Raw genomic sequence first — 25,934 nt, forward strand, 5'->3', positions numbered from 1 at the left:
GGCTTACCAGGCCAATGCCCACGCAAGATGAACGTTCAACAGCTAGTACTGATGCATACATTCGAGTAGACATTTGTAACTCTACACTAATCATCTAATCGACGCCATTTCATGATGCTTCAAGACTCACATCCATCCTGCGACCCGGATATCTGAGTTATTCGCATTCACCCGTGGCTTTTAGTCCCTCTGGCACGAGAAATCGTGCATTCCCTCGAGGGTTCATCCCAACCCACGAGAACGCAAACCACCCGCTCACGCCTCGAACGTCCGACAATCGCTCTTCTTCCCGTAGTTCATTTGCAGCACTTGGTATACACCCACCCGTCCACCGCGCCCTTGCAGTCCTTGGCAACCCACACGCCCATCGCCTCACCCATGCAGCAGTCTTAGGACTGATCCCTGGAAACACACGTACAAAGTCAGTCTACCATAAGTGATAAATTTGCCTGACAGAAGCCATCAAACGATGTTTTTGAGCACGGTGAGGTATAGAAGAGCAAGGGAAAGCGATAGGGGCTAAGTAGTGGTGGGAGGGAGCGGGCAGCGACGTACCATGCGACTAACTAGTCATTGCTGCGGCATTTGCACGCGGCGGCGCCGGCCGAGAGAAGCGAGATTAGGAACATACTCATCCTGGCGAGGAGGAAGTTGATGTTGTGGAGCTGCATCTGGCGAAAGTTGAGTTTGAGGTCAGTGATGTGGATTTCGAAGTGAATTGTGAGTTGTGGATCGAGATTCGAGCGTTGAGACTTCGAGATGGATCGAGCAGACGGTAGAGTTAAGAGAGCTTGTAAATTAGTGGTAGAGTAGAATGGCCGCGATCAGGAGCGGGAAAGTGCTTTATATGCATGTTAACGGCAAACGCTCGAAGCCTTGCCCCACTTGCCTGAAAGTGAGAGCGGTTTAGAGATACAAGTTCTTTCAGACTCGAGGTGAAGACAGCTAGCTATGGGGACTACACACAGCCTGGTGCTCTCGGTTCCCGTCCATGCAAAAAGACGTCTCACAAACAACGATGACAACACGACGATTCGCATGCAACTGCCCCATCTCGATCCATCGACGTAAGAACTGTCAACCATAACCCAAACAATCGCTCTGCTTCGCATATCTCTTGCAGCATGCGGTAAATCCATTGCTATTCACCGCACCCTTGCAGTCTTTCTTGATCCACCGGAGATGAAGAAGGAGAGAAGGAGCACGCCCGTTACGACAATCAGAGGGTCGCGGTGGCAGCATATTGGGCAAGGTCGAGGGCAAGGCCGCTGTATTGCACGTAGAATCTCAGAGTGTCTTGTCCGATCGAGTGAATCTTTGAATTCGCAGTCATGTCGAGAAAAATTGCAAAGATGTGAGGGCAAGGAACTTTTCTAACTAGGGCTCGGTGCTTCTTATACTTGCTTGTCATACTTGCTTGAGAGCATCCATACGCACTTACCGGGTCACATTTACGCAGGATACACACGTGTTTAGTATTGGGATCAACAAGGCCTTCGCAAATAGGTCAGCCGTGTCACTGTCGCACATTCAACCTCACGCAAGCAGAGCACATCTTGTTCAGTCCCACTTAACCTCAGTTCAACCAAGATCCATTACAGAATCTCACTCAGCAATGCACAAATTCGACAACATACTAAATCACATTCATAATCTTTTACCTCCCAACCCATTCCAACCCAACAGCGCCCAACCAGCCCTACATGACAAAAGAAGTGGAGATAATACATGTCGGAAGCCGCTTCCTCTACCCAGCGAAGCCGCCAGGCACGCGGTTATCTAGTAAAATCCTTTACGCGATCCTTCTCCTTCGCGCATCCGTAAAAATCGAGACATGCCCATCAGATTGCAGTTCCTTAGTCCGTAATCCTCCAGCTCTCGAACCACTTAAGATGGCTCCACTGCTTGCTCGGTCCCTCCATACCAAACGAGATAGCCCTGAATAGCCAGAAGAGCCCAATGATGGCAATGTAGAGAGCGCCATACAGCACCCAGCTGACCTGCTTGTTCAGCTTGCGGGTCGCAAAGTCGATGCAGAAGCCCGAAGTCAGGATGGCAAAGTACAAAGCGGGGTAGTAGTGGTGGACATAAGTGACACGACCCATGGCGACGAAGGGAAGGTAATGCAGGAACCAGCCGATGACAGGGTAGAGACCAGCGTAGTGAATCTGGTCGATCTCGGCAGACTTGAGGTCGTCGTATCCGCGTTGCCAGCGGATGAGGTAGAAAGCAACCAGAAGGGCGAAGACCCCGAGGGAGGCCGTGGAGCCCCAGTAGACAATGGGATTGCCGAGGAGGAAGTATTTGACGACTATAACGGATTAGCCGATGCTCATTAGACATTATGATCAAACTTACTGTCATCGTTCCATCCGCACATACGAAGACCGACGTGCAGGAAGGGCCACTGCCAGAACTTGGAAGCAAGATCATCCTGCTTGTCTGGGTCAGGTACCAGTGCGTTGTTGGACGTCATCATGGCAACGTTGAGATGAATGAAATCTTGAAGGAAAGGAGACCTGTAGGAATCAGGGTTGCCGTTTGGCAGCTTCTCGTTCCAGTGGCTTTCGACGTTCCAGTGGGTATAGACATCACGGGGCTTGTTCTCCTTGACGCAGGTGGTTTCGATCTGCTTGAAACCCCACTGCGGCAGGTTCACGTTGCCCGCGCGCAAGTAGCAGTTGAGGTCGACGTGCTTCAAGCGGAAAGCGGTGGTCAGGGTTCGAATTTTGGAGTAGTCCCGCGAGGCTGCGTCACGGACAACCTCAATCTTCCAGTGGTCTTTGGTGTCGCCAACCGTCGTGTTACCGTAGCAAGAAACTTCCCAGTCGGCCTTGGTCACGGGAGCAGGAATGTTGTGGGAGTGCAGGTTACGACCAGTCTGAGCGTGGATCAAACGAATTACGTCGCCGTTTCCAGGGTAGCGAAGCGCTTCCTCGGGCGAGTAATCAGCCTCGTGACGGTTGGGGTAGAAAAACCAGTCGTTGTTGGAGTCCTTGTGGTGGTAGCAGGTAATTTGCTGTTGGTTGGAGCCCTCCGGGTAAGTTTGGTGGTGAGAGTGAAGCAGGCCTCCGCCGTATCCCATGTTCTTCAAGGTAGCACGCGACCCGTAAGCGACTTCGAGAGGGCTGTCTTTTCCAACCTCGGTGCCGCGCAAGTTGGCCTGAAAGAGGGAGCTCATCTGAGCATCGCCTGGGCCACTGTTCTCGAGGATGATGAAGTGCAGGTAGAAAGAGAACATGTACACAGCCAGAGGAATGAGAATGAGACCAAAGACGCGGAAAGCGAGATGCGTGGCCAGCTCAACCTTGGGCATCTTCAGGTCGCCAAACTTGTTCCAGAGGTCTTCAATTGTGTACAATCCAACTAATGCAGTGACGAAGAAACCAACCCACTTGACGCTGCAAACACAGCCAATGGATACACCAAGGAGCATCAGCCACAGACCCCATTCTGGCGAGAATGGATCCCTTTGGTAACGGTGGAACTTGGACCAGCAGAAGACGGTGGTGAAAGTGAAGCACAGCAGCATTGAGTCGAGCAGGATGAAGCGGCTGATGGTGGTGTACGAGTTCTCGAACAAGACCATGAGCGTAACGAGCCATACGGTCGGTCTCCGGAAGTTGAGCTCCTTCGCGGTGAAGTATGCCAACGGGACGCAGACAGCGCCAAACACAGCGTTGAAGAGGCGCATGAAGGTGTAGTTGAGCTCCGGAGGGTACGTTTCTCCCGATTTGAACTCAAACGAGCCATTGTATCCTGCGAGGTACCCAGAGAGACCGACGAGCATTTTCCCTAGCGGAGGGTGGACATCGAAGTAGAATTCGCGCTTGAGGTAGTGGGAGCCAAACTTTCCGAAACTGCGGCAGCTGTCAGCGATAGATGCAACGGCGCGGGGAGGAGGATGCGTACTGGGCTTCATCCCAAGTGACAATCGGCGAGAGGCCAATCTTCCACATGCGTGTGAAGAAAGCGAGGGCCGTGAAGAGCAACGGGGCCCATAGGAATTCGTAGTCGTCGAGGAAGCCGATAACGCTGAAAGGCTGGGGGCAGATTAATTACGATATCCCCTGATTTGCAGCTGAAGCTGAAGCCTGGATGCGCCTACCTTTTCCTTTGACTTCTCTGCCGATGGGGCCTGTGCCACCTGCGGTGTGGCAGCTGGCTGACCAGCTACGTTTCTTCTCCGCAGCTCCTCCGCTCTGGGGTCTGCGCCCGTTGCTTGCGCGTTGGACGCCATGATGTGGAGTCTGCAGCGCTGTCTCCCTGGTCCTTATTCAGTTGTCGCACGCAGGCCGGGACACGTTGCGCGAAGAATCAAGTCCGCAATGGGCGGCGGTCGAGTCGCGGTGGGGGCTGAGGTGGCCTGGTGGTGTGTGGCTGCGGAGCTTGACCACGTAAAACGAGCGGCGGTCGAAGAGATATTACAAGGCGATAGAAGAAGATGAGGAGCCCGGAAGACGAAATGCACACGCCAGAATTTCCCCCGTCGGTAGAGAGTCGACGCAGGAGAGCGTGTACCGAAATAGAAATTGTACTGCAAGGCGACGTTCGAGCTGAGCAAGGGCCCTGCCGCGTAGGCAGGGGCGTAGCCAGATTCGGGGAAGGAACACCTGTCGTCTTCGGGTCACGTGAGAACTCCGTCCTCGCCGCAGCAGTAGCGCATCCCGCTTGCAGCCTGTAGCCGTGTGGTCGAAAGTCTTTGACGCTCACAATGTCCTTGCGCACCATTTTCGACAGCCATACGTCAAGACAGGCACAATCTATTGTACATGCTGCCGTGAGCGTCATTTCTACAAGTGCCCTCCTGTGGATCCACGCACCAAGGAGGAATTACAAGATAAGCTGCACCAACTTTTGCAGCGATGCAGACCAAACATCCGCACAGTACGCCTTCTATACAAAATTTGCATGCGTCGCAGAGGTATCATGGCATGCTGTGCTCTTCCCAAACCAGTATATGATGATGCTTCGAATCCCCGAACCACAAGCGGAGGTAACGCTCAGCTCTCCTCGTCTTGCCCGACACGTCTGTACTGTCCTCCTGAGTCGCCTTCGCCATTGCCCTTATTTCTCTTGACCATGTTCGAGATCCAACCGCCGATGCCCTCGCCCTTTTCGCCCTCCTTTGCTGGCTTGTCCAGGCCGTCGACGTTGTCTGGCGGGTCAATGTCCAGACCCGGAATAGCGCTCTCCGCTGCGCCTCGTCGGATGTCGAGCGAAGGTACAGGGGATCGGGCGCTTCCACTGAACAACGACTCTGCTTCCGCGAGTGTTTGCGGGGTCGGCTGAACTGAAGTGGCATCTCCGAAGATGGAGTTCATGTCTTCAAGACGAACATTGGCCGTTTCGGGGTAAATGAACCAAACTGCGCTCATGTCAGCAGGATCAGAGGGATATTCATGGAAACTTACCAATAACAAAACTAACAGCACAGAAGAATGCGTGAATGAGGTACAAACGCCACTGAATATGCTCCTGCAGAATCGGGGTCATTTCTCCAACAAGCCAATTAAAGGCCCAATTGGTTGCCGTACTCAAACTGGCTCCTTTGGCGCGTATGGAAAGTGGTAGAATTTCCGGTGGGTACAACCAGGGAATTGGGCCCCACGAAGCACCAAATGCAGCGTTGTAAATCATGACAAATATGACGACGAGGTTCGCAGTCCAACTGGTGCGTAGGTAGATAAAATACGATATGGCAGAGAGCGAAAGGGCCATGGCGAGCGCTCCAGAGAGTAGGATCTTTCTCCGACCCAAGGTGTCAACCACATACCAAGGCGGGATTGTTGAGAGCAGGTACGTGATGGCGTTGATTCCGGTCATCAAAATTGCTTGACGGCCGTACCAGCCAGCCTCTTCAAATACGAGCGGGGCATAGTACGAGATGACGTTAATGCCGTTGAGTTGCGCGAGGGCTTGGGCGGACATGGCGATGAAGACGCGCTTGTAGTAGCGCTTGAACATGTCGGAGTATGAGCGTTCACCTTCTTGGCGTTGCAGAAGCACATTCATCTTGATTTCCCGGTATTCATCTCGCGCTTTTTGGTTGTGGATATCGCCCTTTCCGTAGAGGTTGGCGATAACCACAATGCCCTCCTCGTCATGGTCATTGTCTAGCAGCCACCTGATATGGGTCAGTACAATGTGCGTCAGCACAGCAGGGGAACAGACCTGGGGGATTCGCAGATGAGCAAACTGCCAGCGGCAAGCAGACCTCCCATGATGCACTGCATGAAGAGAGGTACTCTCCAAGACCAGTCGTTCTTGATGAAGCTGCAAAAGTAGTCGACCCACACGCTGGCGGCGTATCCGGTGATGTTCCCAGAGAACTCGATACAGGCGAGCTTGCCTCTGTTATGGGGGGGCGAGATTTCGGACTGATAGACCGGCACAATGGTAGATAGTGCACCCACGCCCAGACCAGCTATGATTCTTCCTAACATCATCATTGGCATGCCATTCGCACACGTCTGCAAGGCGCCACCAACAACGAAGATGATGGATCCCCACAAGATCGTCCTACGGCGGCCTAGCATGTCTCCGACGCGGCCGACAAGCAGGGAGGAGATAAAGGCTCCGACTTCCAGGATGGCGACCATGGTTCCCAGTTCCGCCGCCGTGGGCTGGTTGAAGTAGTCCTTGAAGTATATACCCCTGTGGTGTTGATTAGATATGGGGCGAAATGGAAGATTGCGAGGCAGCGTACGTGATGATACCGGACATGACTCCCTGGTCGTAGCCGAACAGGAACACGCCTAATGATACAAAGACGCTTGTGAAGTAGCTACAACATGGTCAGCAGAAAGCTCTTGGTACTGACAGTACACTCACATCAGCTTCTTCCCGTGGAGCCCGTGGATGCGGGATGGTCCGTCGTTGGGTGCCATGATGGAGGCGAGTATCCGCTCAGCCTTGGATATGGTGCGCGGTCCCGGGTTGGGGATCTCGATATCCTCGAGCCTGAGCCCTCGCTCCTTCTCGTTGAAGCGGGTTGCGGACTCGTAGCGGACGCGTTTTTGTTGATGGCGGGGCCGGGAGGAGCTGCCTCCTTCGAGCGAGTCGCGCAGGCGGATGCGGAGGGGGTCTTCCTGGTCGGCGAGCTGGTCAACAAGATCACCAGTGTCGCTCCACAGCGAGAGGTCCGAGTCGGACTCGGGGGTGTCGAAGGAAGAGCGGGTGCTCTCCTTGTCGTCGTCGTGCAGCAGACGGGCCGCGTCGCTGCTTCGCTGGCGAGCCGAGGAGGAAAAGGTGTGGAGAGGGATGTCGGCAGGCCTTCTGCTGTTGGAGTGGGAAGGAATCTTGAAGGTTGGCGGCTGGTTGGGAGCAGCCTAACTCCAAGTCGAGATGGGCAGAAGCAGACGCACGTCACCGGACCAAAGGCAAGGAACAGATAGTGAAGGCGGTCAAAACGGTCACATTGGGGAATAAGCGGGTGTGGGGACAGGGTGCCACAGCTTCGTGATCAGAAGAGGAGCAGACAGCTGCTGGTGCAGCGATCGCAGCTGTCACTGATCCCTGATTCGCGCCAAGCGCGTACGTATTTCCGGTCCGACCGCGATAAGAACTTTCAATTCAGTCGAGCAGAGCGGCAAGCTGTGCAGAACGCGCGCTTCTCAATGCGATGACGCCAGTCGCTTCGCTCTGCAGCCGTCTCCACCCGCGGGAGGCACCGAATCTGGGCGATAGGAATGGCAGCATCCCCGCGTGGGCATCGGTGGGCACGTGAGTGAACACAGCCTGCAGATGGACCCTCGAGGCCGGCGTATCTCTACCACGGGGCCACCGCCAGCCGCCGGGGTCTGTGTGCACACTGGCAGCAGTTCATCTTCTAGTTCACGATGAGGCTGCGCACTAGCACTACCCACCGTTGCTGAGACAGATAGCGCAGCGTAGTTCAATTACCCCACGATACGTCCAGCGCAGCCGTTGAATCCAGTCTTCGGTCAGTATAGCGACACGTGCTTTGTGGTTTTCCGAAGTCCCTACGGGTTGCCATCAACACAAGCATGATTGTGCATCGACAGTCTTCACATTGAGATGTTCGGCGCCCCTTTGGATAGCGTCCATGGACGTCTGGATCATTGAAAGTGTGGACACAGGGAGCCGAGACTCTTCAAGCGCGTGCATGCCACACAAATCTCACGACGCGGTGTCGAGTTTGCAATCTGGTGATGTGCATTGTCAAAGGGAGGCTTCGCGACACGGCATAAACATGATCAAGTTTGTCGCCGGCACCGACCTAGTCTAGCGAGCGATCTATCGGGAGATCCGCCGCGTGAGGTCATTCATCACAGGCTGGAGGGCAATGCAGAGCCGCGACCCATGCCGAATACGCCCAGTGGCCATGTGTCGTCCACAGAAACGGCGAAACATGCGTCCAATTCCACCATCCCATGCCATGCCTCGACCGCGACGCGCGATGTGCACCCAGACGACAAGCGCTGTGAGGGCAGGTCATAATGCACGGCCCCCCTTTCTCGCATCTGAGACCGACTAAGTCTGCATGGCCTGATTGGGCAGCTCGCTGTGAATGCAATTTGTTTGTCGCTTGCTGCATGAAAGCTGCTGCTCCTCCTCGCTGGGTGCCGCGCGCCGCCTCTTGCACCACCGCCTCTCACCACGAGCCGAGCTGTTTCTTGCAGCCACCAGCTCTCGCCGACGCTCAAGTCTCGGAAGCGCCACCTCACGCCGTGGATAATACCTAGCGTGAAGCGTTGCACGCGTTAGCGCACCGCATCCGACCTCCCCTGCACCCAGTGCCCAGCCAACAATATCCTGTTTCAAAACCAGCCACGGCCGGTGCTGCGAGTCTCGTACAGCCTCGTCACTGACTTCCTCTCCACACTCACTATCATTACCCCATTGAGCATCCCCATATACACTCTCAGCCTCGCACCGCGCGACCTCTGCGCCCTGTCTTGAACGGCATCCCTCTACGACCCGCTGCGCTATAGGCGCCGACCACCCCGGCCAGTCATGTCGCGCTATGGCTACTTCAACACGTTCTGTCGCGACAGCGGAAATCTCTGGTCGACGTTGCCCGGTATGCATCGCGCCTTCTTTGTTGTGTGCATCTTGCTGACCCGTTGCAGTGTGCTACCTCTTTGACCAAGCGCCTACGAGGCAGAATACAGGATGGGGGGCCGACGCCTGCACATTGACTGGAATACCATTGTCGGGTGGCAACCGGTTGGCAAACTTGGGTCAGTCCCACGATCGCGCGCGACCGAATTGCTGTTGACAGGAGCAGGTTCCATACTACTATGCGGCATAGCGATTCTCGCAAGCTTGTTCCTTCTATGGAGGTCTGAAAGAAAGAAGGCCGCTGTCGGGAGAAGGTGCGATGCCCCGACACTCATTGCGCATACGACAAAGGACTGACTGAGACCAGGGAGATGCAATTGTTCCTCATCGGCTACGTGATAATTTCTATTTGCGAGATCTTCACCGTGGGCGGATTCCCGCTCGACAGCGCTGTGCGGAAAGCCTTTGTCGCCGTGCACATCGCCGCCATCATCGCAACAACCTGGATGCTCATGCTCAATGGTCTCGTCGGATACCAATTGCTCGATGACGGTACGGCCATGTCCGTCGGCCTCATCCTCTTATCCGCCGCTATCCTCTTCATCGGAACCGGCTACATTGCGCTCGACACGGGATTCAGCTGGACCGGCTACTTCGACGACACCCTCCAGAATAACCGCGCCTACGCCCTGTATACGCTCTATCAGCTGGCGCCCCTGGTGTTCCTGTTTATCTTTTTCTGTCTGGAAACCTTTCTTGTCGTTCGTGTTCTTGGCGAGATGAAGCCCATGGGTACGTGCTTCATTGATCCTCTTGCGAGAAGGCACTAACTTTTCCAGCCTATCTCGTTGCGGCAGTAATTCTATTTGCCATTGGACAGATCTTCCAATATGTTATCAGCGTCCATATCTGTGAGGGTACCAGTGGCAAGATCAATGGAGGTCTATTCGAAACATTGTTCACGCTTCTAGCAGTGGTAATGATCTGGGTATTCTGGTCGAGCATCACCGAAGACGACTGGCCCACTCCCGGCGTAGGTGGCTCCGGTTACTCGTGAACTGGATAATGTGTTGAGGTAATATATCATGCAAGGATTCGGAGTTGGCGATATTTTAATGTCTTATGATGATTTTCTAGCATAGCATTATACCAAGCTTGGAGGAAGTCGATGGATGGACGTCATGCTAGCGTCTGTATCACGATGTACACATAATGTAGCTTGAATCTCTGTAATCACTCATTGTTATTTGCACTCTTGAAGTCGTGGCGATTCACCTCCATTCAGAAATTCTTGCTTGCGCCTATGTTTATAGTAGACGTAACCTTCCCTCCTACAGTGTGGCTTGCTACTGCCTCTACACTAGCAGTTACAGGAACGTTGAACCTTGTGACAAAGCCAGTCGACGCGCGCGAAAGCTCATCACGTGCTCATGCGTTCCAGCACTGCGGGTAGTGGCATGATTCGTGATGCACCCCGCTGAACACCGCTCGCGAATCCCTCCACGCCCTTCGATACCGCCAGGCACCGCGCCCCGCCCCGCCCGATCACTCACCGAAAACGCTTGACCGCTGTCCCGTAACAAGTGAAATACTTGCGCACGTCATTGACAGACGCCCAGCCGACGCTCTTTGTCTGAATCCCGCACAACGCCACCACCTGAAAGCGCGTCAACTAGGCTTCGATCAAATTGCTGTCAGCCCCCCCGAAACGACGCGTGTGCGGTGCAACAGAGGAATTCGCGTACGGGTGCACCGACGCCTCGACTCTCCTCCCCGCACACGGCTCGCATTCGCTATGTCCGGGTCGGACTACTCAGGGTCAGAATTCAGCGGCTCCGATGATGAATACGTAGGGCCCAGGGGCGGCGGCGCCAGTGCGGCCGCTGCTAGGAAGATGGTAAACACGCAGCTGGCGCAGACGAAAAAATCGGAGCGGAAGGCGCAGGCTTGGGAGCGGAGGAAAGGAGACTCGTCGGAAGAGGAGGAATACATACCCCAGTTCGAGGAGATCGAGGACAAAGATGTACCGGAGGCGAGCATACAGCACATGGAGGAGGAGCGGAAGCGCAAGAGGTACGTACATGCCGTGCGCCTCTGTACTTTCGTGAGGCGCTGACAGGACTGGATAAGGCTACGGAAAGACACGAAACCCTTTCAGCGCGGTATCATACGGCACGTCGTTCTCGTTCTCGATCTATCGGAAGCCATGGCGGAGAAAGACATGTTTCCGACGCGATTCCACGCCATGATACATTACGCGCAAGAGTACGTTCGCGAGTTTTTTGAGCAGAACCCCATATCCCAGATGAGCGTTCTTGGCATGCACGATAGCCTCTGCATCAGGGTGTCAGAGCTGTCGGGGAACGCCGCGGAGCACAGCACTGCGATCCTGGCTCTACGGACGCCTCTAAACCCCCAGGACTTCTCCAAGGAACCCAAAGGCGCACCCAGCCTGCAGAACGCACTGGAGCTGGCGAGAGCAACGCTATATCACACCCCGAGCCATGGAACGCGAGAAGTTATCATCGTGTTCGGCTCATTATTGTCCGTGGACCCAGGGGACATCCATCAGACTATCAGAGCTTGTGTACGCGACCGCATCCGCGTCAGCGTAATCGGCATGGGCGCCCGCCTCAAGATCTGCACCGAAATTGTCAATAAAACAAACGCTGGTGACGAAAGCGAGTACGTCGTAGCCACAGATCAAGAGCACCTCCGCGAGCTTCTGTTCGCGACTACCACTCCCCCAGTGGTTCGCGCGACGAAGACCGCACAAGAGAGTGCACAAGGGGCCCTACCACCAGAGAATGCGGCTGCCCTCATGATGATGGGCTTCCCCTCGAGAGTCGTTGAAGAGAGCCCAACCATGTGTGCTTGCCACGGCGCATTGACTACAGGAGGCTACACCTGCTCACGTTGTAGCGCCAAAGTTTGTAGTCTGCCCATCACTTGTCCTAGTTGCCAGCTCACACTTCTCCTTTCGACGCATCTTGCGCGAAGCTACCACCACCTGTTCCCCCTCCGGAATTGGGCCGAGGTGACCTGGCAGCGTGCGAGAGCAAAGGGGAGCAAGTCCTGTTTAAGCTGCCTCGCGCCGTTTCCAGAAGTGCCGCCCGGAGAAGTCGAAGGTGAGCAGCAGGCCAATGGCGAGGGTGTGGATGGACAGCTGCGTTCGCTGCGGCTGGATGAGGAGGACAGCGACGTGCAAAAAGCGAGTGAGAGCTCGCGCTACGAGTGCCGAGTGTGTGAGAGCCATTTCTGCATCGACTGCGATACGTTTTGTCATATGGTGCTGCACAATTGCCCAGGCTGTTTGAGTAAACTTGATACCCCGGAGGAGAGACAGAATTGGAACGGGGACGTGGAGATGGCGGGCTAGAAATGAACCCTCCAAGAGACATCGGCTCCAAACCATGTCAAAGTACAGTCAATCGAATCAACAAATTATCTGAATAATCGCGTCTTTGATATTTCTCGTACATCGGGTCCAAATCAGTACCCGAGCTCCAGACGCGAAGTCCCGTGAGCAGTAGCCGCAGTACAAAAATGTCGGCGCATCATATGCCGAACACACGCCTGGCTCACGGCCTACCCCACCACTTCGTTACGTGGGGCAGCTCCGACTTCGCGTCAGCCTACCACATCTCAGATATATAGACACGCTCCTGCACGTCACCCGCAGCGTAATGCCCCTACATCCGACCTCACTACTCTGTCGCCCTGTCCGACACCAATTGGCATCCGCAAAGTCGTTTCCCAAGTCACCAGCATTCACACAATCGACCTTTTTCCCAAGTTCAGGGGCACATCAAAGGAGATCCTACGCCAACAAAAGATTTCGCAGAATGTCCCTCTTCGAGCGATTAATTCGCTTCGAAAGCGAAGACGGCCAGATCCACTACGGCGATTTCGGGTCCTCGGAGCTGCCGCGTGATGTCTCAGGGAAGACTGCCCAGCTCCTCTCCGGCAGCATAGAATCCGGCTTCTCCAAAACCGACAGACAAGCCACCATCAAGAAACTCCTTCCGCCCCTCCCTTCCACACCCATCTTCCTCTGCGTCGGCCTCAACTACAAGCAACACGCGGAGGAAGGCGGCCTGCCCATCCCAACCTATCCCACCATCTTCATGAAGCCCCCGACCGCGCTATCCGGGCCAGGAAGTGTGATTGAGGTGCACAAGGAGTGCCAAAGCCAGCTCGACTACGAAGGCGAACTCACCATTGTGATCGGCAAGACGGGGAAGAACATCGCGGCCGCCGACTACGCCGAGTACGTGCTGGGCTACACAGTCGGTAACGACGTGTCAGCGCGTAATTTCCAGCTTCCAGCTTCCGTCAGCGGGGGTCAGTTTGGATACGCCAAATCGTTTGATGGATTTGCACCGATCGGGCCGTGCATTGCGAGCAAGGAGGCGATTGGCGGCGATCCGAATAAGATTCGGTACTGGACCAAGGTGAATGGGGAGAAGAGGCAGGAGACGGGCACAGACGACATGATTTGGAGTGTGGGGCAGATTGTAGAGCATTTGAGTCGCGGGACGACACTGCAGGCGGGGACGTGTATTATGACTGGGACGCCGAGTGGCGTCGGGGTTTTCATGGAGCCAAAGGGGTTTGTGAAGGATGGGGACGAGGTCGAGATTTACGTGGAGGGGATTGGAAGCTTGGTCAATACGATCAAATTTGAGTAGGTGGCAAGTATACACTGTTGAAGACATCAATAAGTTCACAGCACCCCGCCCGATGATGTTCATCATCCGAGACACGCGGAGACCATTGTCCTTCGCGAAGAATCTAAACGCCGAGTACAGCTGAATGTGCGTTGCCCGTCCTGAGGTGACACAGCATCCTTAATCTTTTAAAGCTATCCCATAAGCCTTAGAAGCGCCCTCCCTCAGCCAACGCCAAACGCCGCAAGTCTCTCTCACTTCCGATTGCCTTCACTTGAGCATGACCCCTCGGGACTAGCGCACGCCGCACGCCGCACGCCGCACAAACGCACAGGATATAAGAAGTACTCGCCCATCTCTCTCCCTTCTTCTTCCACTTCACTCGGTTCCACGATAACTGTGGCCGTCGCCTTCGGGTGGCGCGTTGCCACTCTTTCTGCCGCCTCCATGCGCGTATTAGGTTCGACTGTCCTCAAATGTTCAGCACATCCCCTTTCGGTTACTATCAGTCCTCTCGCTGGGTGTTCCCCACCACCTTGAGCAAACTTAGACACGAACCTTTGCTCGGGACTCCCTCTCACTAGACGCATGAACTTGTACTTGTTTACGAAAGGTATTCGACAAACTTTCTATTCCACCTTGGGCGCGGTTCAGGGCTTGGTCGCCCTCCCGGGTCGGAGATGGCCAACTCAATGAGCTCACCGGAACCGATTGTGAGAATTTGAGCGCCAGTGGATCATCAATCCTTACTAGGGCACGAGGGCGCCACGCGGAAGAACGTTTGTTGCGCTCGCTGGCCTTCTGTTTCTTCTGGACGCATCTCTACGAACCCAAGACAAGCTTTCTGTCGCCACCATGCAAGCGGCAGCCCCGGGGATGGGCACTTTCAACTACTTTCCTCTGTGAATCACGCAATATACCTTACGCCATCCACACCGTATCGACTTGCATCATCGTGTTGCTTGCCTCTAACCCAGCACGCGCATGCCTATTCGTCAGCAAACAACACTATCGATACAACAACTCGACAAGCTTTCTTCCATCTCCATGCGCGCGGAAACGGGTAGTCCCCTTCCAATCTTTTCAACAACATCTCTATCGCCTCCATGCGCGCGGTCTAGCTGATGCTCCTTTTCACCTCCCGGATGAGCTTTCTGCCACATCCATGCGTGCGGACTTATTCACCAGCTACCGGGGACAACAAAGACCACCTATATATCGTGCTGTATGTTCTTTCTTTCATACACCTGTGGATAATCAGCTAACGTAAGTGAGGTCACTGTCATGTTCTCCACCAGAACGAAAATCCGCGTTCACGAAGCCTACCTCGACTGGAACATCTGTGGTGGTAATCGTACTTGGATAGGGGCCTCGACGTTGTGCATACCAAAGGCCATTGAGATCACATAGTGCGGAGTCCCACCTCAACGCGCCGTCCCTGCATCGCCGGCGCTGTATCGCTCTCCCCAATCAACACGCCCAGCTTCCCGCATGAAATGAAGATATAGCTAGCCTAGCTACGCGATGCTATTCGGCGGCCATGCACAATGACCCGGGCAGAGTACGACCAGCCCGTTCCAGTCCGCCGCTTTCTCCACTTCAATAGCTCCCATCCCCCCATCCAGTCCTACCACTATAGCCAACCCAGTACCCCACCGGACGTCCACACACCTTCTTACTCGACAACTCACCGCCGCTCTTCCAAAAGGACGGTACAGCGCACATGGAGCTACTAGAAAGCATGCTCGTTTGCATGCACGTGGATACACACCTTGGAGTCATCATTACAGGTGCCGCAGACGCCGGTGCATGGGTGCGCCAACGCTCGCTGCCGGTACGCCGATGCTGTGCCCAGCAAGTCGCAGCCTCTAGAGGGCGTGCCAACCAACTCTGCCCTTCCCGCCACCCCTCAGCCCTGGAGGCGGGCGCTCAAGAGCCAGCCTTCCCCTTCGATCCGCGCTTTGATGAAGCCACGACTCGGCCCAAGCCTCACGCTGAGCAGCCGACCAACCACAACGCCAACCCGGGCCGCGAGGAAGAGGTGGCCGATCCGCGCAGCCTCGGATCTGTCGACACGGCGCAGCCGGTTGCTCCGTCGATGCAGCGGCAACCGAACTCGCGCCTCTTAGCACAATGCCGACTTGGGCCGCGTCCCGGCCAGGTCTCGCAGCCATCCAGACGATAGAGGTGAACCGGAAAGGACGCGGTGGGGTTCGTATCGATCGAGACGGCGAGCCTTCCATTTGAAGAAACGGGCAACCCAGATCGCGGCGGCGGCGACGTGAACGAGGGAGATAGCAGTGATTGCGGTGACAGGAGGTAGCGACATGGACGCGGGCTGTCGAGATGCATAGGAAACGCAGTGTCTGGCGCTGTCCAAGAGGACAAGGACGAGAAGAAGGGGGTGTCGCGGACGCGGCCCGCCTTGTGAGCACGGCGTTGGGTACGGCTCCCTGCGGGCCGTGATGGATGGACTCGGCCAGGTGAATGACAGCAGTCTTACTAGGCCCAGTGACGAGCAACTACTCCACGGCTACGAATCGCAATGACGGCTTGTGAGGTGGCAATAGGCTCTCGAGCAGCACTGTCCCATAGAATACATAATCTCCCGAGGCAAAGAAACGAGTGGGACATTACCATACAGTGCACACAACATGATCAGCGCGGTAATATATTGTAGGGGCAAGATGTCGTTACAGAAAGTGGGGAAATAAAGTGCGTAGAGACGCGAGTTGGAGAGACGATGTGGTGAGGCATTCTGGGTGAGGAGACAGGACAAGGTGCCACATCAAGGGAGATGATGTATGACGTTCGGCGGAGAGGGATGAGCCCGCGGTGAGGGGAGTGTACGAGCGTAGATGTCAGTAGTGGGGCAGCGTGGCTGCGGCTGCTGGTCATTTGTCCAGGAGTGTAATAGTAGCAAGGGCAAAGAAGTGTGGAAAACGCGTGGACCGTTTGAGCATTTCGGGATGATACGGGATTGACGACTTGTAGCTCTGGTGATGGGTACGTGTTTATTCTATTGCGCAGTGCAAGGCATGCAGGTTGACCCTACTGGAAGTCATGCTGTTCGGAAACTATCATGTCTGTTTTCTCGTCTACGTAGAAACGGTGGTTCAACAGACCTTGCTTAGGTTAACGGAACGCATTCCATTCTCGTACACTCCCAGGTCCCACACTGACGTAGCCCACTCATAACTCCTCGAGATCTTCATCGCCCAAGTCGAGAGCCGGGAAGTCGCCCACCTCACACCGCTCAGCACGAAGGAAGACGCCGCAGTTCTTGCCACACTCAAAGTACCGCTTCCCGTTGACCGTGCCGTCATTCTTCCCCGTGGGCTCGTCGAGCGTGACGCCGACCCAGTAGCCAATGCCTGGGATCTCGGGGACAGGGCCGGCGTAGGAGACCGTACCTCTACGAGCGTCGGATTCGGGAAGGATGCGTACGCGGGCGCCGAGGACAATTCCTATGGAGCCTTGGTCAGTCATCGTCAAGTTTTGATGAGGGCATTGTCTGCGTTTGCGCGAACTCGTACGTGGTCGCAGTGGTCATTGTCATTGTCGCACAGCTGTCATCCTCGGTAGCTGAGCAGCCAACAGTGTGATACACTTCGAGGCTGATGTGTCCGAGATAGCAACAAGCCCATCAGCTCGGATTCGGAACTCTGAATTGGCTATACGATAAGACAGGCTTAATATTCTCCTGATCGGCGGGAATAAGGGGGGGAAAACCACCCTATCTTGCAAAAGCATACTACTATGCAGTGTGGAGATTGTCGTCGCCCGTTTCGTATTCAGCCCAGCAATATTGGCCACGACATCTTCAGGACTGCTCGCTCAGAATTGCCAATGGTCGACTTCATTTGACCCGCAGAGCATTGCCGACTGGCAAGAGGCCTGAGTTTGTTTCCAATACGAAACTGGAGTGGGTTTGTAGTCGTCACAGGGACGTTCAAGTGCCGTTGAGGCCTTGGTTACGGTTGCACTGTTTCCCGGCTCGCCAAGACGCGATGCATCTCGCCAGACTAGGATGTCATCAAAGCGAGCAAAGGCACGTTGAGAAGCGAGGTGTTTGCATCGAGTCTTCAAACGCCGAAACCTGCTCGACTGTGATTCATGGCTGAGACATGGACGAGCTGTGTCTGCCATGCGGAGTAGCGTCCGAGGTCCCCGCGAACATCTGCAGGTGTCCGTTTCTGGCGTTCGGATGGCACCGCCTTTTGACGTCTTGCGTCTTGCACGAGCATCTCCTCGAGTGGCATATCGCGTCGGCTTCTCTTTGCTTTTTCATTGCGTGGTTTCACACCGCCACAACCGTACGAGTTCGCGAACGCATGATCAAACAGCAATGTACTTACCCCTCTCTTCAATCTCGCGCTCGGAGGCTCGGATCTTTTGCTGCTCGATAGTAGGCGCGTTCGGGTCAAAGCGGCCGAGTTTCTGGTTCTTCTTCCAGGCAAGAACGCTGTCTGTCCGGGTCTCATACTCGGCAACCGGCATTTCGTATTTGGGCACAGCAGACAGATCCGAAAAGTCTGTACGTGCTCCCGGCGGACGTGTGTCACCAACCTAGAGATGCCCTGTTAGACACAAAGACATTGTGTCAAGCCATGTGCTCGACTTGATGGTAGATCGAACGCTTTGGTTCAGACGACGGAACGCAAGGGTCGACGGAATGGGACCACTCGAATTCGTGGGGTCCAAAAAAAAAAGCACATGACAAGAAGGAAATGTAACTCTTCAGGTCTCGTATCAATTGCAACGGTAGGCGAACTCGTAACGATGAGCAGCCTCGGCAAGAGTCACTCGGTACCGAGCGTGGGAGAAGCGATGACAAAGATAGAGAGGGGCTGAGTGCATTGCGGATTGTGGGGCATCAGCAGTGCGTGTAGGCGCTGCAGGCTGGGGTCCAAAGCCTCGAACAACTGGCCTATCAGAAAAAGCAAGGCTAGCCGCAGCAGCAGCTTCCGGGCAGAGGAGTACTTGGGCAAGGCTTGCTGAGTGCTGACATAGCTGGGCCGAAGTGTTTCAGATGGAAGATGTGGCAGCTCGAGAGAGGACAACGACGAGCAACGCATGGGGACGCTAGTGGTGCGGTTCAATGTAGAGGCAGTTGGACTTACGGCGATCTCCGCGTACGGCTGCAACGGATAGGCGGCCAGCTGTGCAGCGTCTTCATCTGCGGCAGCGATGGGGATGGGGTCCTGCGAGCCGACTCGCAGCGTGAGCTGCTGGCATGACGCGGGGATTCCGGTGATGGGCTCGAGGCGCGCCTTGAGGTGCGCTATGGTCCACGAAGGAGATATGCGGCGCTCGGACGAGGAGCTGGCGGAGGAGATTTGCAGGGGAACGTCTGCGGCCGAACTGAGGGACATTTCGGCGGCGAGTGGCTGGTGCCGGTCAGGTGGAGGCCTGGGAGCCTGGGACGTAGCACCAGACGCAACGGGCGGGTGTTGGATAGAGGGGCTCGACGTCGACGGTGCCGCGTTGTTCCGGGTGGTGGGAAAGAGCGATGGTGCTGCCGAGGAGCGCAGGTGCGGTGGTCCCGTCTAGGGACTGCAGGCGCAAACGGTGGGCACCACCGCGTGCCTTCACCGGCGGGCGGCGGAGGCCTCAGGCGGTTGGAGAGCGGCTAGCTGGACAGCATGACCTGCAGAGCATGCACAGACCAGCGCCGATGTACACAGCGGCAGGGGTGCAGCAGGCCGGCGCCGGAGCAGGGTAGGCGAGGCCAAGGCGGCCGTTTGCACCAAGCGGCGCGGTGAATTGCACGTCGCGTCAGCCGTGGTTCATCGGTTTCGCTCCCCACGCACTCCAGACGAGACGCCGCAGACGAGACGCGACGCTTGCTGACTGCCGCACCGCTCCCGCACGCATCCCACGCCCGCTGGAAACAGCAGTTCGCCGCCCCCGCTGCCGTGCTCTCGCCCTTGCTCGGCCGTTGCTTTTGCGTCGACGAACCGCACCGCACGCGCTTCACCGTCCGCCTCGCTGCCCGCGCTTCGTCAGCCAAGGCCGGTGATATTGCGCTCCGAATGACTCTGCTCCCTGCGGCACAGATCGTCGACCACCACTCGCCAAATCGTGCGCCCGCCGTCGCTCGGCCGGCGGCAGGCCGTGTGGGCGTGCGCTGTGGGCGCGTTTTCCCTCGCCCGGCCCATGGTGCGGAGGTTGCTCCTCGCCTGCTGCGCAGTGGTGCTGGCAGCACAGCAGACCCAACAGTGACATGACAGCGAACGGGCCTCACCGCCTGTTCCATGCACTGCGTCCTAAAAATATGCAGCTCGTATCCCAGAGGCCTCGCAGTTGACAGCACCCGCCGCGTCTTCCCCACACGTCTGCTGCCAGCCAGCCAAACCGCCTGCAGCCTGACGCCGCCGCCGGTGCGACCACCTGTGGCTGCAACGAGCCACAGGGCGTACGAGACGCACTGTCGGGACGCCGCAGCCTCAGACCGGGGCTCTGGAAGAGTCGCGTTCGCAGCCGCCGCGCATACAGCACACAGAGTGCAATAATGCAACTGACATGGCGGACCCGCCTCGTAAGGCTCTCCACCACCAGCCCGCCTCGAGCCCTTTATTCAAGAACACTGTCCCCGTGCGCCCGCAACCCCAGGCTAATGCAGTTCGGTCCTTCTAGCACCGGTAGCGCTCCCTCCAAGCTGCCCTCAAACCTCGTCCGCCAAATGCAGCGGTTCGGGCGTGAATCAGGCCTCTATACACCGCTTTATGCGCATCATCGTGAATCTCCGCCCGACCCTGTTTGTGATGCACTCTGCCCAACCGCATGTCTCCGCTTGACCTACCCGGCCTAGACGACGACTCAACGCATTCAAGTCATATCGTCGAGCTCATCCGCCGCCGACGACGTGGCCAGGGTTGGACGACAGCGCACCAGCACCGCCGCACCCTGCGGCCCTCACGTGGAGGCTGGAGCGCGGCACCGAGCATGTTGTCCAGCCAGCCTGCAGGCGCCATGCCATCTAACATCCAAGCTAGACGTCACGGCTACCTGCTCGGCAATTCACCGCTTTTCACCGCTCTTCGCATGCTGGCGTCTTTGAGATGCTCGACGGCCAGGTTGGGGGAGTTGGCAGGCCAGGAACCTACAAGTCAATAAATCGAGACGCAGACTAAGCATTGGGGCGTGAACACATCACCAACGGGACCGCCATAATGAAGTCAGCGTTCCCGAGACTTTCTCGGTAGCGACTCATTTGGCGTCAGATAACCGTAGGGCAGGGCGAAGGATGTGCAGATCTTGTTCGCCGCCGCGCTACGCCAGGTCATCGCACTTCCTGCAGCAGAACCCGGCCCCTTGCCAGCAAGCCTACAGATCCCTGAAGCCGTTCACCGCCCCTGATTTGCTGCATCACCTTCGTATCCTCGCTCGTCGTACATGACATCGAGGCTTCGAGCGCAATTGTGTAAACGGCGTTTTGACAGCACCGTGTTTTGCTGCAGCCCTGTTCTGCAACCCGTTGCGGCCTGACAGAGGGCGTCGAATCAACCCGAGACGTGCGAGTAAGTGGATATGAAGCAATAAGGGAGAGATGCGAGCCAGAGCGCCGAGTGAGTAATGCTGCAAAGTGGGCGACACGTCATCGGCCGGTTCTGCTAGCAGCGGCAGCCGTCTGCTTTTTGTTGCAACTAACGTTAGCAATTTGGGCGTTTGGGTTCTTTCTTTTTAGCAACTCGCTCATTAAGGCGGCTCCTGGTCAGCTGTCCTGCCTCGACAGGGTCCGTGGGTTATCCCGGCATCTAGCAGTGGCGCCGCCAGCACAGAGCTAGCCAGCGTCAAGCACAAAAGTAGTCAGTGTCAAGTTAGAGACGCCAAAGCCAGTATACCCCGGATCCCTACCTGCGGACGGACAGCGAGGCGGCACCACCAGGGGCCTGTGCAAGAATGCATGGCATTACCGTCCCCATGCACACCGGCTCTAACTACCTCTATTCAACTACCCGTGCCCTCAAGTACCTCAGTCCCAGTTGTTCGCTCGCCAGACCGCATCCGTTACTCTCCAACGCTACGCTTTCTTCTGTTGCGCGCAATTAGTGGCTGAGCTCGTCTGCCATTATAGACCCATTGGTCGGCCCCGTTTCACGCCCCTGCTCCTGCACAGTGCTATTTTCTTAATAGCTCCGAGGACGACCACTCAGATCCAGTATCGCCTGTTTCCACTCCCAACTGGCTACCTTGACGTACATCGGAACATTAGACGCTACTCAAACATCCGACCACCTCCCTTCTACTCTACGCCTCAAGTCCTGCATTGCATCTCTGCGCTGCAGGTCTTTCCTATTCTTGCGTAGGAAGCATCACCTGCCACAAGTCCCGCTTGCTTGTACCCACCAGCGTACTCAGCACCTTCCTTGTGTCTCTACCTTACTGGCGCGCTCAACGCCGTACCTCGCGTCGCGCTGCTCCTTCGCCTCCTTGTCACCCGTCAGGCTCCCATCTCACCAAACCTATACAGCATCAAGGCTATTTGGTCAACTCGGTGACCACGTCAACGCGCTCGTTGATATCACTACCGCTGCTACGAGGCGCTTTACAAAATCTTCAGTAGCTTGCAGTCATAACCTGGAAATCGAATCAACAGCTTGGCGTAGGTAGCCGAACCCAACAACTCTCACATCGACTTATGGGCTGGTGTCAAACCGGTCCTTCCTCCTCATCGTGGATATCAATTTACTCATCGAGCCGCGGGGCTCTGAATCCCCAGCGAGCAAGAAGAGTTCCACCTCGGTAGGGTCTGCATCCACTGGTGGAGCGAGAACATACGCACCCATCACAGCCCCTCCACCATACAGTCACCCTCCGGCATACGCAAACGCTCCGCCTGCTCATGCTCCACCATCAGCTTATGTGACCTCCTCGCCACAGTACGGCGCGACACCAGCCTACTCACCGCAAGGACCCACGTCTGTTGCATCCATGCAAGGCGGACCGGTACTTCCTGCTATCTCGGAGCTGCATCGACAACAGGAACCAGGACCACCACCGCAACCGCCGCAATTCCGGCCTCTCTACTCTGGAGCTCCCGTCACCGTCACCTCAGCAGGCTCAAATGGATCTCCTCCGTCGCATATGCTCAAGAGAGCAACCTCCCAAACGCCACTCCCCGAGGAAAGTCCAGCAAAGAAGCAATCCAAGTGGACGCCGGAAGAGGATAACCTTACCATAGAATTGCGAGGGCAGGGCATGAAATGGGACGACATCGCGAAGCGCCTCCCCGGAAGAAGCTCTATTTCCTGCCGTTTACGCTACCAGAACTACCTAGAAAAACGTGCGGTGTGGGACGAGGAGAAGAAGAACAAGCTGGCACGACTCTACGCTCGGTATGTAGCATGTGCCTTCCTGCACTCGCGGCTTCCCATCCTTTGGTCCATCGTTCCTTCCTGAGCATTTGGTGCCAACGCCTCCTTGCGGCTCACGTTATTCGTTGACTGACTCTGCTGTAGATTCAAGGACCAAATGTGGCAGAAGGTTGCTACAGAAATGGGCATACCGTGGCGGTCTGCAGAGTCAATGCACTGGCAGCTGGGAGAGCAAGAGATGAGCGCACGCGCGAACGCACCCGTCTTCCAACTGCATCCTTCGGCCACGAACACGGGCCTCAACTCACCCCCTACCGCGTCCGTACCCATTTCGATTCCTGGACAGCCACCGCCTCCATCCGTTATCCAAAACCAAATGCCGCCTTCGCATGGCTTCACGGCTACAAACGCACCCCAGCCGATGCAATACGCTCAGCCACCACCGCCGCAGCCTCCGCAACAGCAGCACCAATACCAGCAACCACCCCCGCTACAGCAAGCAGCCACAAATCCATCCCACCGCCGCTCCGACAGCAACTCCAGCCAAGGTTTCAGCCGAAGACGCGCCAGAAACAGTGTACCTCCTCAACTCGGACCGGCTATCCCACCTTTCCATCCCCAATCCGAGGCTGATCTTGTCAGCGGAGCCAGAACCGCGCCGGCGCCCGACACCACCACGAGGGAAGACGAAGGACAGTTGGGCGAGCCGTTCGGCAAGAGAAAACGCGATGACGACGGTGTACAAGGCCTACGAGCTGACGGCGATGCGCGGAGTCAAGGTGGAAGGAGTCCCGACCGAGCCTCTCTGCGGAGCGGTACCGGCAGCGTCAAGAGCTTGAAGCGAAGTGTGGGAGACGCGGACGAGGCAGATCAGGCACGGCTTGGGCCACCGGCTACTGCAGCCTGACGCCAATCTCCATGCTATACCCGCCTCGTCAAGGTATAGCATGACCGGACCGACGGTGCGTCAGCGAGGCGTTGAACGAGCATAACGGCTTATTAGAATTTTGCGGGCAGGGACCGTAAGAGAGTGCAAACTTAATGTGGGATTCTGGTGTATACGGTCGTTTGGGTGGGGAGCAGGAACAGCATGGCACGCACACACGGTACACGGTTGGGTCGGGACGCATTACGGTTGCAAATGGCCTGGGATTCAAGACATGGTGGGCGACATTCAAGCGTTTAATCATCGCAGCATATCGAGCGGGCAAGCTATGATTGTTGGCATTTAGCGTGGGCGGCGTGTGTTTTCAACATTTCTCATCCCTCATTATCTCTTTGGTTCTCAGCCTGTCTTACAACCTCATAGCGTGTGCTTTTTTCTTTTTTTTGCCTTCACTCAATGTTTTGGATAGATACACCTCTTTGGCGGTAGCGCTCACGATTGTGCTTGTGGTATGCATTTGCAGCGGTCTCTCTTCGGTTCGTTTCATTCACGATACATTTACCTTTGAGCGTTGTCTTGTACTTCCAGCATCATTACTCGAGCGGTGGGCAGCGTCCCGCGCCAACATATACGTATCACGCACTCATCACAGTCTACTTGTTCTTATGAAATCCATTAATGCGCGCAATCGCTATAGCAGAACATGTCGCGTTGCTTCCCCGATATGACCGCCCAGCGATCGATATGCTCCGCTCCGTCTCATGAGCACACTTTGCCACTTTTTCGCCGTACTCCGTGCGAAGGCAGGGCGCGCGCGCGAGCTCGCCATGGCGGTGAGGCGCCCTCGTCCGCGGATGACGTATCCCGCGAGAAGGCGTCACCTCCAGACATGCGGTCAGTTACGTGGCAACCCACGCGAAGTGCGCTGTCACCGCCCGCACACATCATGCATCTCTTCCCTCCCACACATACCTACACGCACACCCTCTTGTTCTGTTGAGAAGCCTGACGCGGGCGTGCGTGGAGGGCCTAGCTTGCTTCACTTTTTCGGCTGCACAGCGCGCGCGTGACTCGAGGGTCGAGTCTGCGGGTAGGGCTGCGAGTCACCTCCGCCATGCGCGCGCGGAGTGCGTTCTTGGGTGAGACGCCTGCTGCTGGGCGGGTGGAGGGAAGCGGAGCGCGTGGAAGTAACTCGGGTTGACGTGTGCCAGGTCTAGCGACGTACAACCCTTACCTCGAGCATGCTTGCGTGGTGCCGAGACTGTCCAAAACTCGACTACTCCTGGCAGCCTTGACATACGACGTCAGTCAACCGGTCGCCGATCACGAAAGCCCACTTGCATGTGCGGCGAGGGCTGGAGTGGACTGGAGCGTATCGTATAGTACGTTTGCTATACATAGGAAGAGTTGTATGGGCGCCCTTGCGAGATGGGATCACGGCGCATGAGCTGGGTGTTCTCGAAGGGTAGGAGAACGTTGGAGATCGCGGTTCCCTGTGGGAGATGAAACAGACAGGGCAGGGTTGATTTGGGGCATGGGTGTCGAACCCCTGGCGGGTGACAAGCGTTGGTTGGCGACCGCCCGCGACGTGCATGTCAAGACCAACGAAGAAGGAATCCCGCAGCACGAAGAAGAAAAGAAGAAGGCATTGCGACCAGGCCCAGCCGTGTCCACCTCCCTGTCGCCGTGGCTCCTCGTTCCAAACACTCCACCCATCGTCCACTGACTGGCACCATGGCGCCCACATGATTCATACTGCTGGAAGAGACCGAGCTGAGGCCTGCGAGGCCGGCGGCCGTTGTCGAGTCTGAGACACGCCCGCAGGCATCATGGAAGCGCCATGGAAGGCCCACGGAACGATGATGTGCTGACACTCTGCTCCTGGCGAAAGGGGGTCGACACGACGGGGGCTCGGGCGGATAGATCAACGTGATGCAACGGCGCGGGTGCAGCACGCGGCGATCCGCCGGCGTCACCCCAGCGTGGTGCCTGCGACAGTCATTTGGAGCCGTTCTCCCCTGCGAACATGTT

General features: G+C 56.3%; 11 protein-coding genes across 11 annotated transcripts; 6 read left to right on the forward strand and 5 right to left on the reverse strand.

The window, feature by feature from the left end:
- Window positions 1-1,563: 1,563 nt before the first annotated feature.
- On the forward strand, window positions 1,564-1,835 carry CC84DRAFT_518571 (uncharacterized protein). The gene has a single exon (XM_018186587.1). It carries the CDS (start codon window positions 1,616-1,618, stop codon window positions 1,781-1,783), a length of 168 nt encoding a protein of 55 aa, XP_018041437.1. The 5' UTR covers window positions 1,564-1,615; the 3' UTR covers window positions 1,784-1,835.
- On the reverse strand, window positions 1,575-4,568 carry CC84DRAFT_1256767 (PMT-domain-containing protein). The gene is made up of 4 exons (XM_018184656.1): window positions 4,109-4,568; window positions 3,913-4,043; window positions 2,359-3,860; window positions 1,575-2,311 (listed from the first exon to the last, which is right to left on the reverse strand). The coding sequence occupies exons 1-4, from the start codon at window positions 4,238-4,240 to the stop codon at window positions 1,857-1,859; spliced, it is 2,220 nt and encodes a 739-aa protein (XP_018041438.1). The 5' UTR covers window positions 4,241-4,568; the 3' UTR covers window positions 1,575-1,856.
- On the reverse strand, window positions 4,281-4,897 carry CC84DRAFT_518584 (uncharacterized protein). Its single transcript, XM_018186588.1, has one exon. The coding sequence runs from the start codon at window positions 4,789-4,791 to the stop codon at window positions 4,318-4,320; it is 474 nt and encodes a 157-aa protein (XP_018041439.1). The 5' UTR covers window positions 4,792-4,897; the 3' UTR covers window positions 4,281-4,317.
- Window positions 4,757-8,858, reverse strand: CC84DRAFT_1256768 (high affinity glucose transporter; the record flags this gene model as incomplete). The annotated part of the gene is made up of 6 exons (XM_018184657.1): window positions 4,757-5,368; window positions 5,415-6,127; window positions 6,175-6,657; window positions 6,710-6,787; window positions 6,835-7,331; window positions 8,853-8,858. The coding sequence occupies 6 exons, from the start codon at window positions 8,856-8,858 to the stop codon at window positions 5,004-5,006; spliced, it is 2,142 nt and encodes a 713-aa protein (XP_018041440.1). The 3' UTR covers window positions 4,757-5,003.
- A 121-nt stretch (window positions 8,859-8,979) lies between these two features.
- CC84DRAFT_1083904 (uncharacterized protein) lies at window positions 8,980-10,084 on the forward strand (the record flags this gene model as incomplete). Its single annotated transcript, XM_018174028.1, has 5 exons — window positions 8,980-9,046; window positions 9,096-9,206; window positions 9,251-9,341; window positions 9,395-9,819; window positions 9,867-10,084. The coding sequence occupies 5 exons, from the start codon at window positions 8,980-8,982 to the stop codon at window positions 10,082-10,084; spliced, it is 912 nt and encodes a 303-aa protein (XP_018041441.1).
- A 447-nt stretch (window positions 10,085-10,531) lies between these two features.
- CC84DRAFT_1140075 (uncharacterized protein) lies at window positions 10,532-13,972 on the forward strand. The gene is made up of 5 exons (XM_018176271.1): window positions 10,532-11,100; window positions 11,158-11,371; window positions 11,479-11,612; window positions 11,638-12,344; window positions 12,829-13,972. Exons 1-5 carry the CDS (start codon window positions 10,823-10,825, stop codon window positions 13,716-13,718), a joined length of 2,223 nt encoding a protein of 740 aa, XP_018041442.1. The 5' UTR covers window positions 10,532-10,822; the 3' UTR covers window positions 13,719-13,972.
- A 1,284-nt stretch (window positions 13,973-15,256) lies between these two features.
- On the forward strand, window positions 15,257-16,119 carry CC84DRAFT_518680 (uncharacterized protein). The gene has a single exon (XM_018186589.1). It carries the CDS (start codon window positions 15,421-15,423, stop codon window positions 15,880-15,882), a length of 462 nt encoding a protein of 153 aa, XP_018041443.1. The 5' UTR covers window positions 15,257-15,420; the 3' UTR covers window positions 15,883-16,119.
- A 579-nt stretch (window positions 16,120-16,698) lies between these two features.
- CC84DRAFT_1161857 (uncharacterized protein) lies at window positions 16,699-19,304 on the reverse strand. Its single transcript, XM_018177845.1, has 3 exons — window positions 18,821-19,304; window positions 18,056-18,266; window positions 16,699-17,164 (listed from the first exon to the last, which is right to left on the reverse strand). Exons 1-3 carry the CDS (start codon window positions 19,070-19,072, stop codon window positions 16,890-16,892), a joined length of 738 nt encoding a protein of 245 aa, XP_018041444.1. The 5' UTR covers window positions 19,073-19,304; the 3' UTR covers window positions 16,699-16,889.
- A 2,298-nt stretch (window positions 19,305-21,602) lies between these two features.
- CC84DRAFT_1173369 (uncharacterized protein) lies at window positions 21,603-23,924 on the forward strand (the record flags this gene model as incomplete). Its single annotated transcript, XM_018180027.1, has 4 exons — window positions 21,603-21,687; window positions 21,837-21,988; window positions 22,314-23,038; window positions 23,162-23,924. 4 exons carry the CDS (start codon window positions 21,603-21,605, stop codon window positions 23,922-23,924), a joined length of 1,725 nt encoding a protein of 574 aa, XP_018041445.1.
- A 669-nt stretch (window positions 23,925-24,593) lies between these two features.
- Window positions 24,594-25,076, forward strand: CC84DRAFT_518691 (uncharacterized protein). The gene has a single exon (XM_018186590.1). It carries the CDS (start codon window positions 24,665-24,667, stop codon window positions 24,971-24,973), a length of 309 nt encoding a protein of 102 aa, XP_018041446.1. The 5' UTR covers window positions 24,594-24,664; the 3' UTR covers window positions 24,974-25,076.
- CC84DRAFT_518692 (uncharacterized protein) lies at window positions 25,077-25,743 on the reverse strand. The gene has a single exon (XM_018186591.1). The coding sequence runs from the start codon at window positions 25,648-25,650 to the stop codon at window positions 25,180-25,182; it is 471 nt and encodes a 156-aa protein (XP_018041447.1). The 5' UTR covers window positions 25,651-25,743; the 3' UTR covers window positions 25,077-25,179.
- Between the last annotated feature and the right edge of the window lie 191 nt (window positions 25,744-25,934).

This window comes from Paraphaeosphaeria sporulosa (assembly GCF_001642045.1).
Source record: "Paraphaeosphaeria sporulosa strain AP3s5-JAC2a unplaced genomic scaffold CC84scaffold_2, whole genome shotgun sequence".
Taxonomy (NCBI): domain Eukaryota; kingdom Fungi; phylum Ascomycota; class Dothideomycetes; order Pleosporales; family Didymosphaeriaceae; genus Paraphaeosphaeria; species Paraphaeosphaeria sporulosa.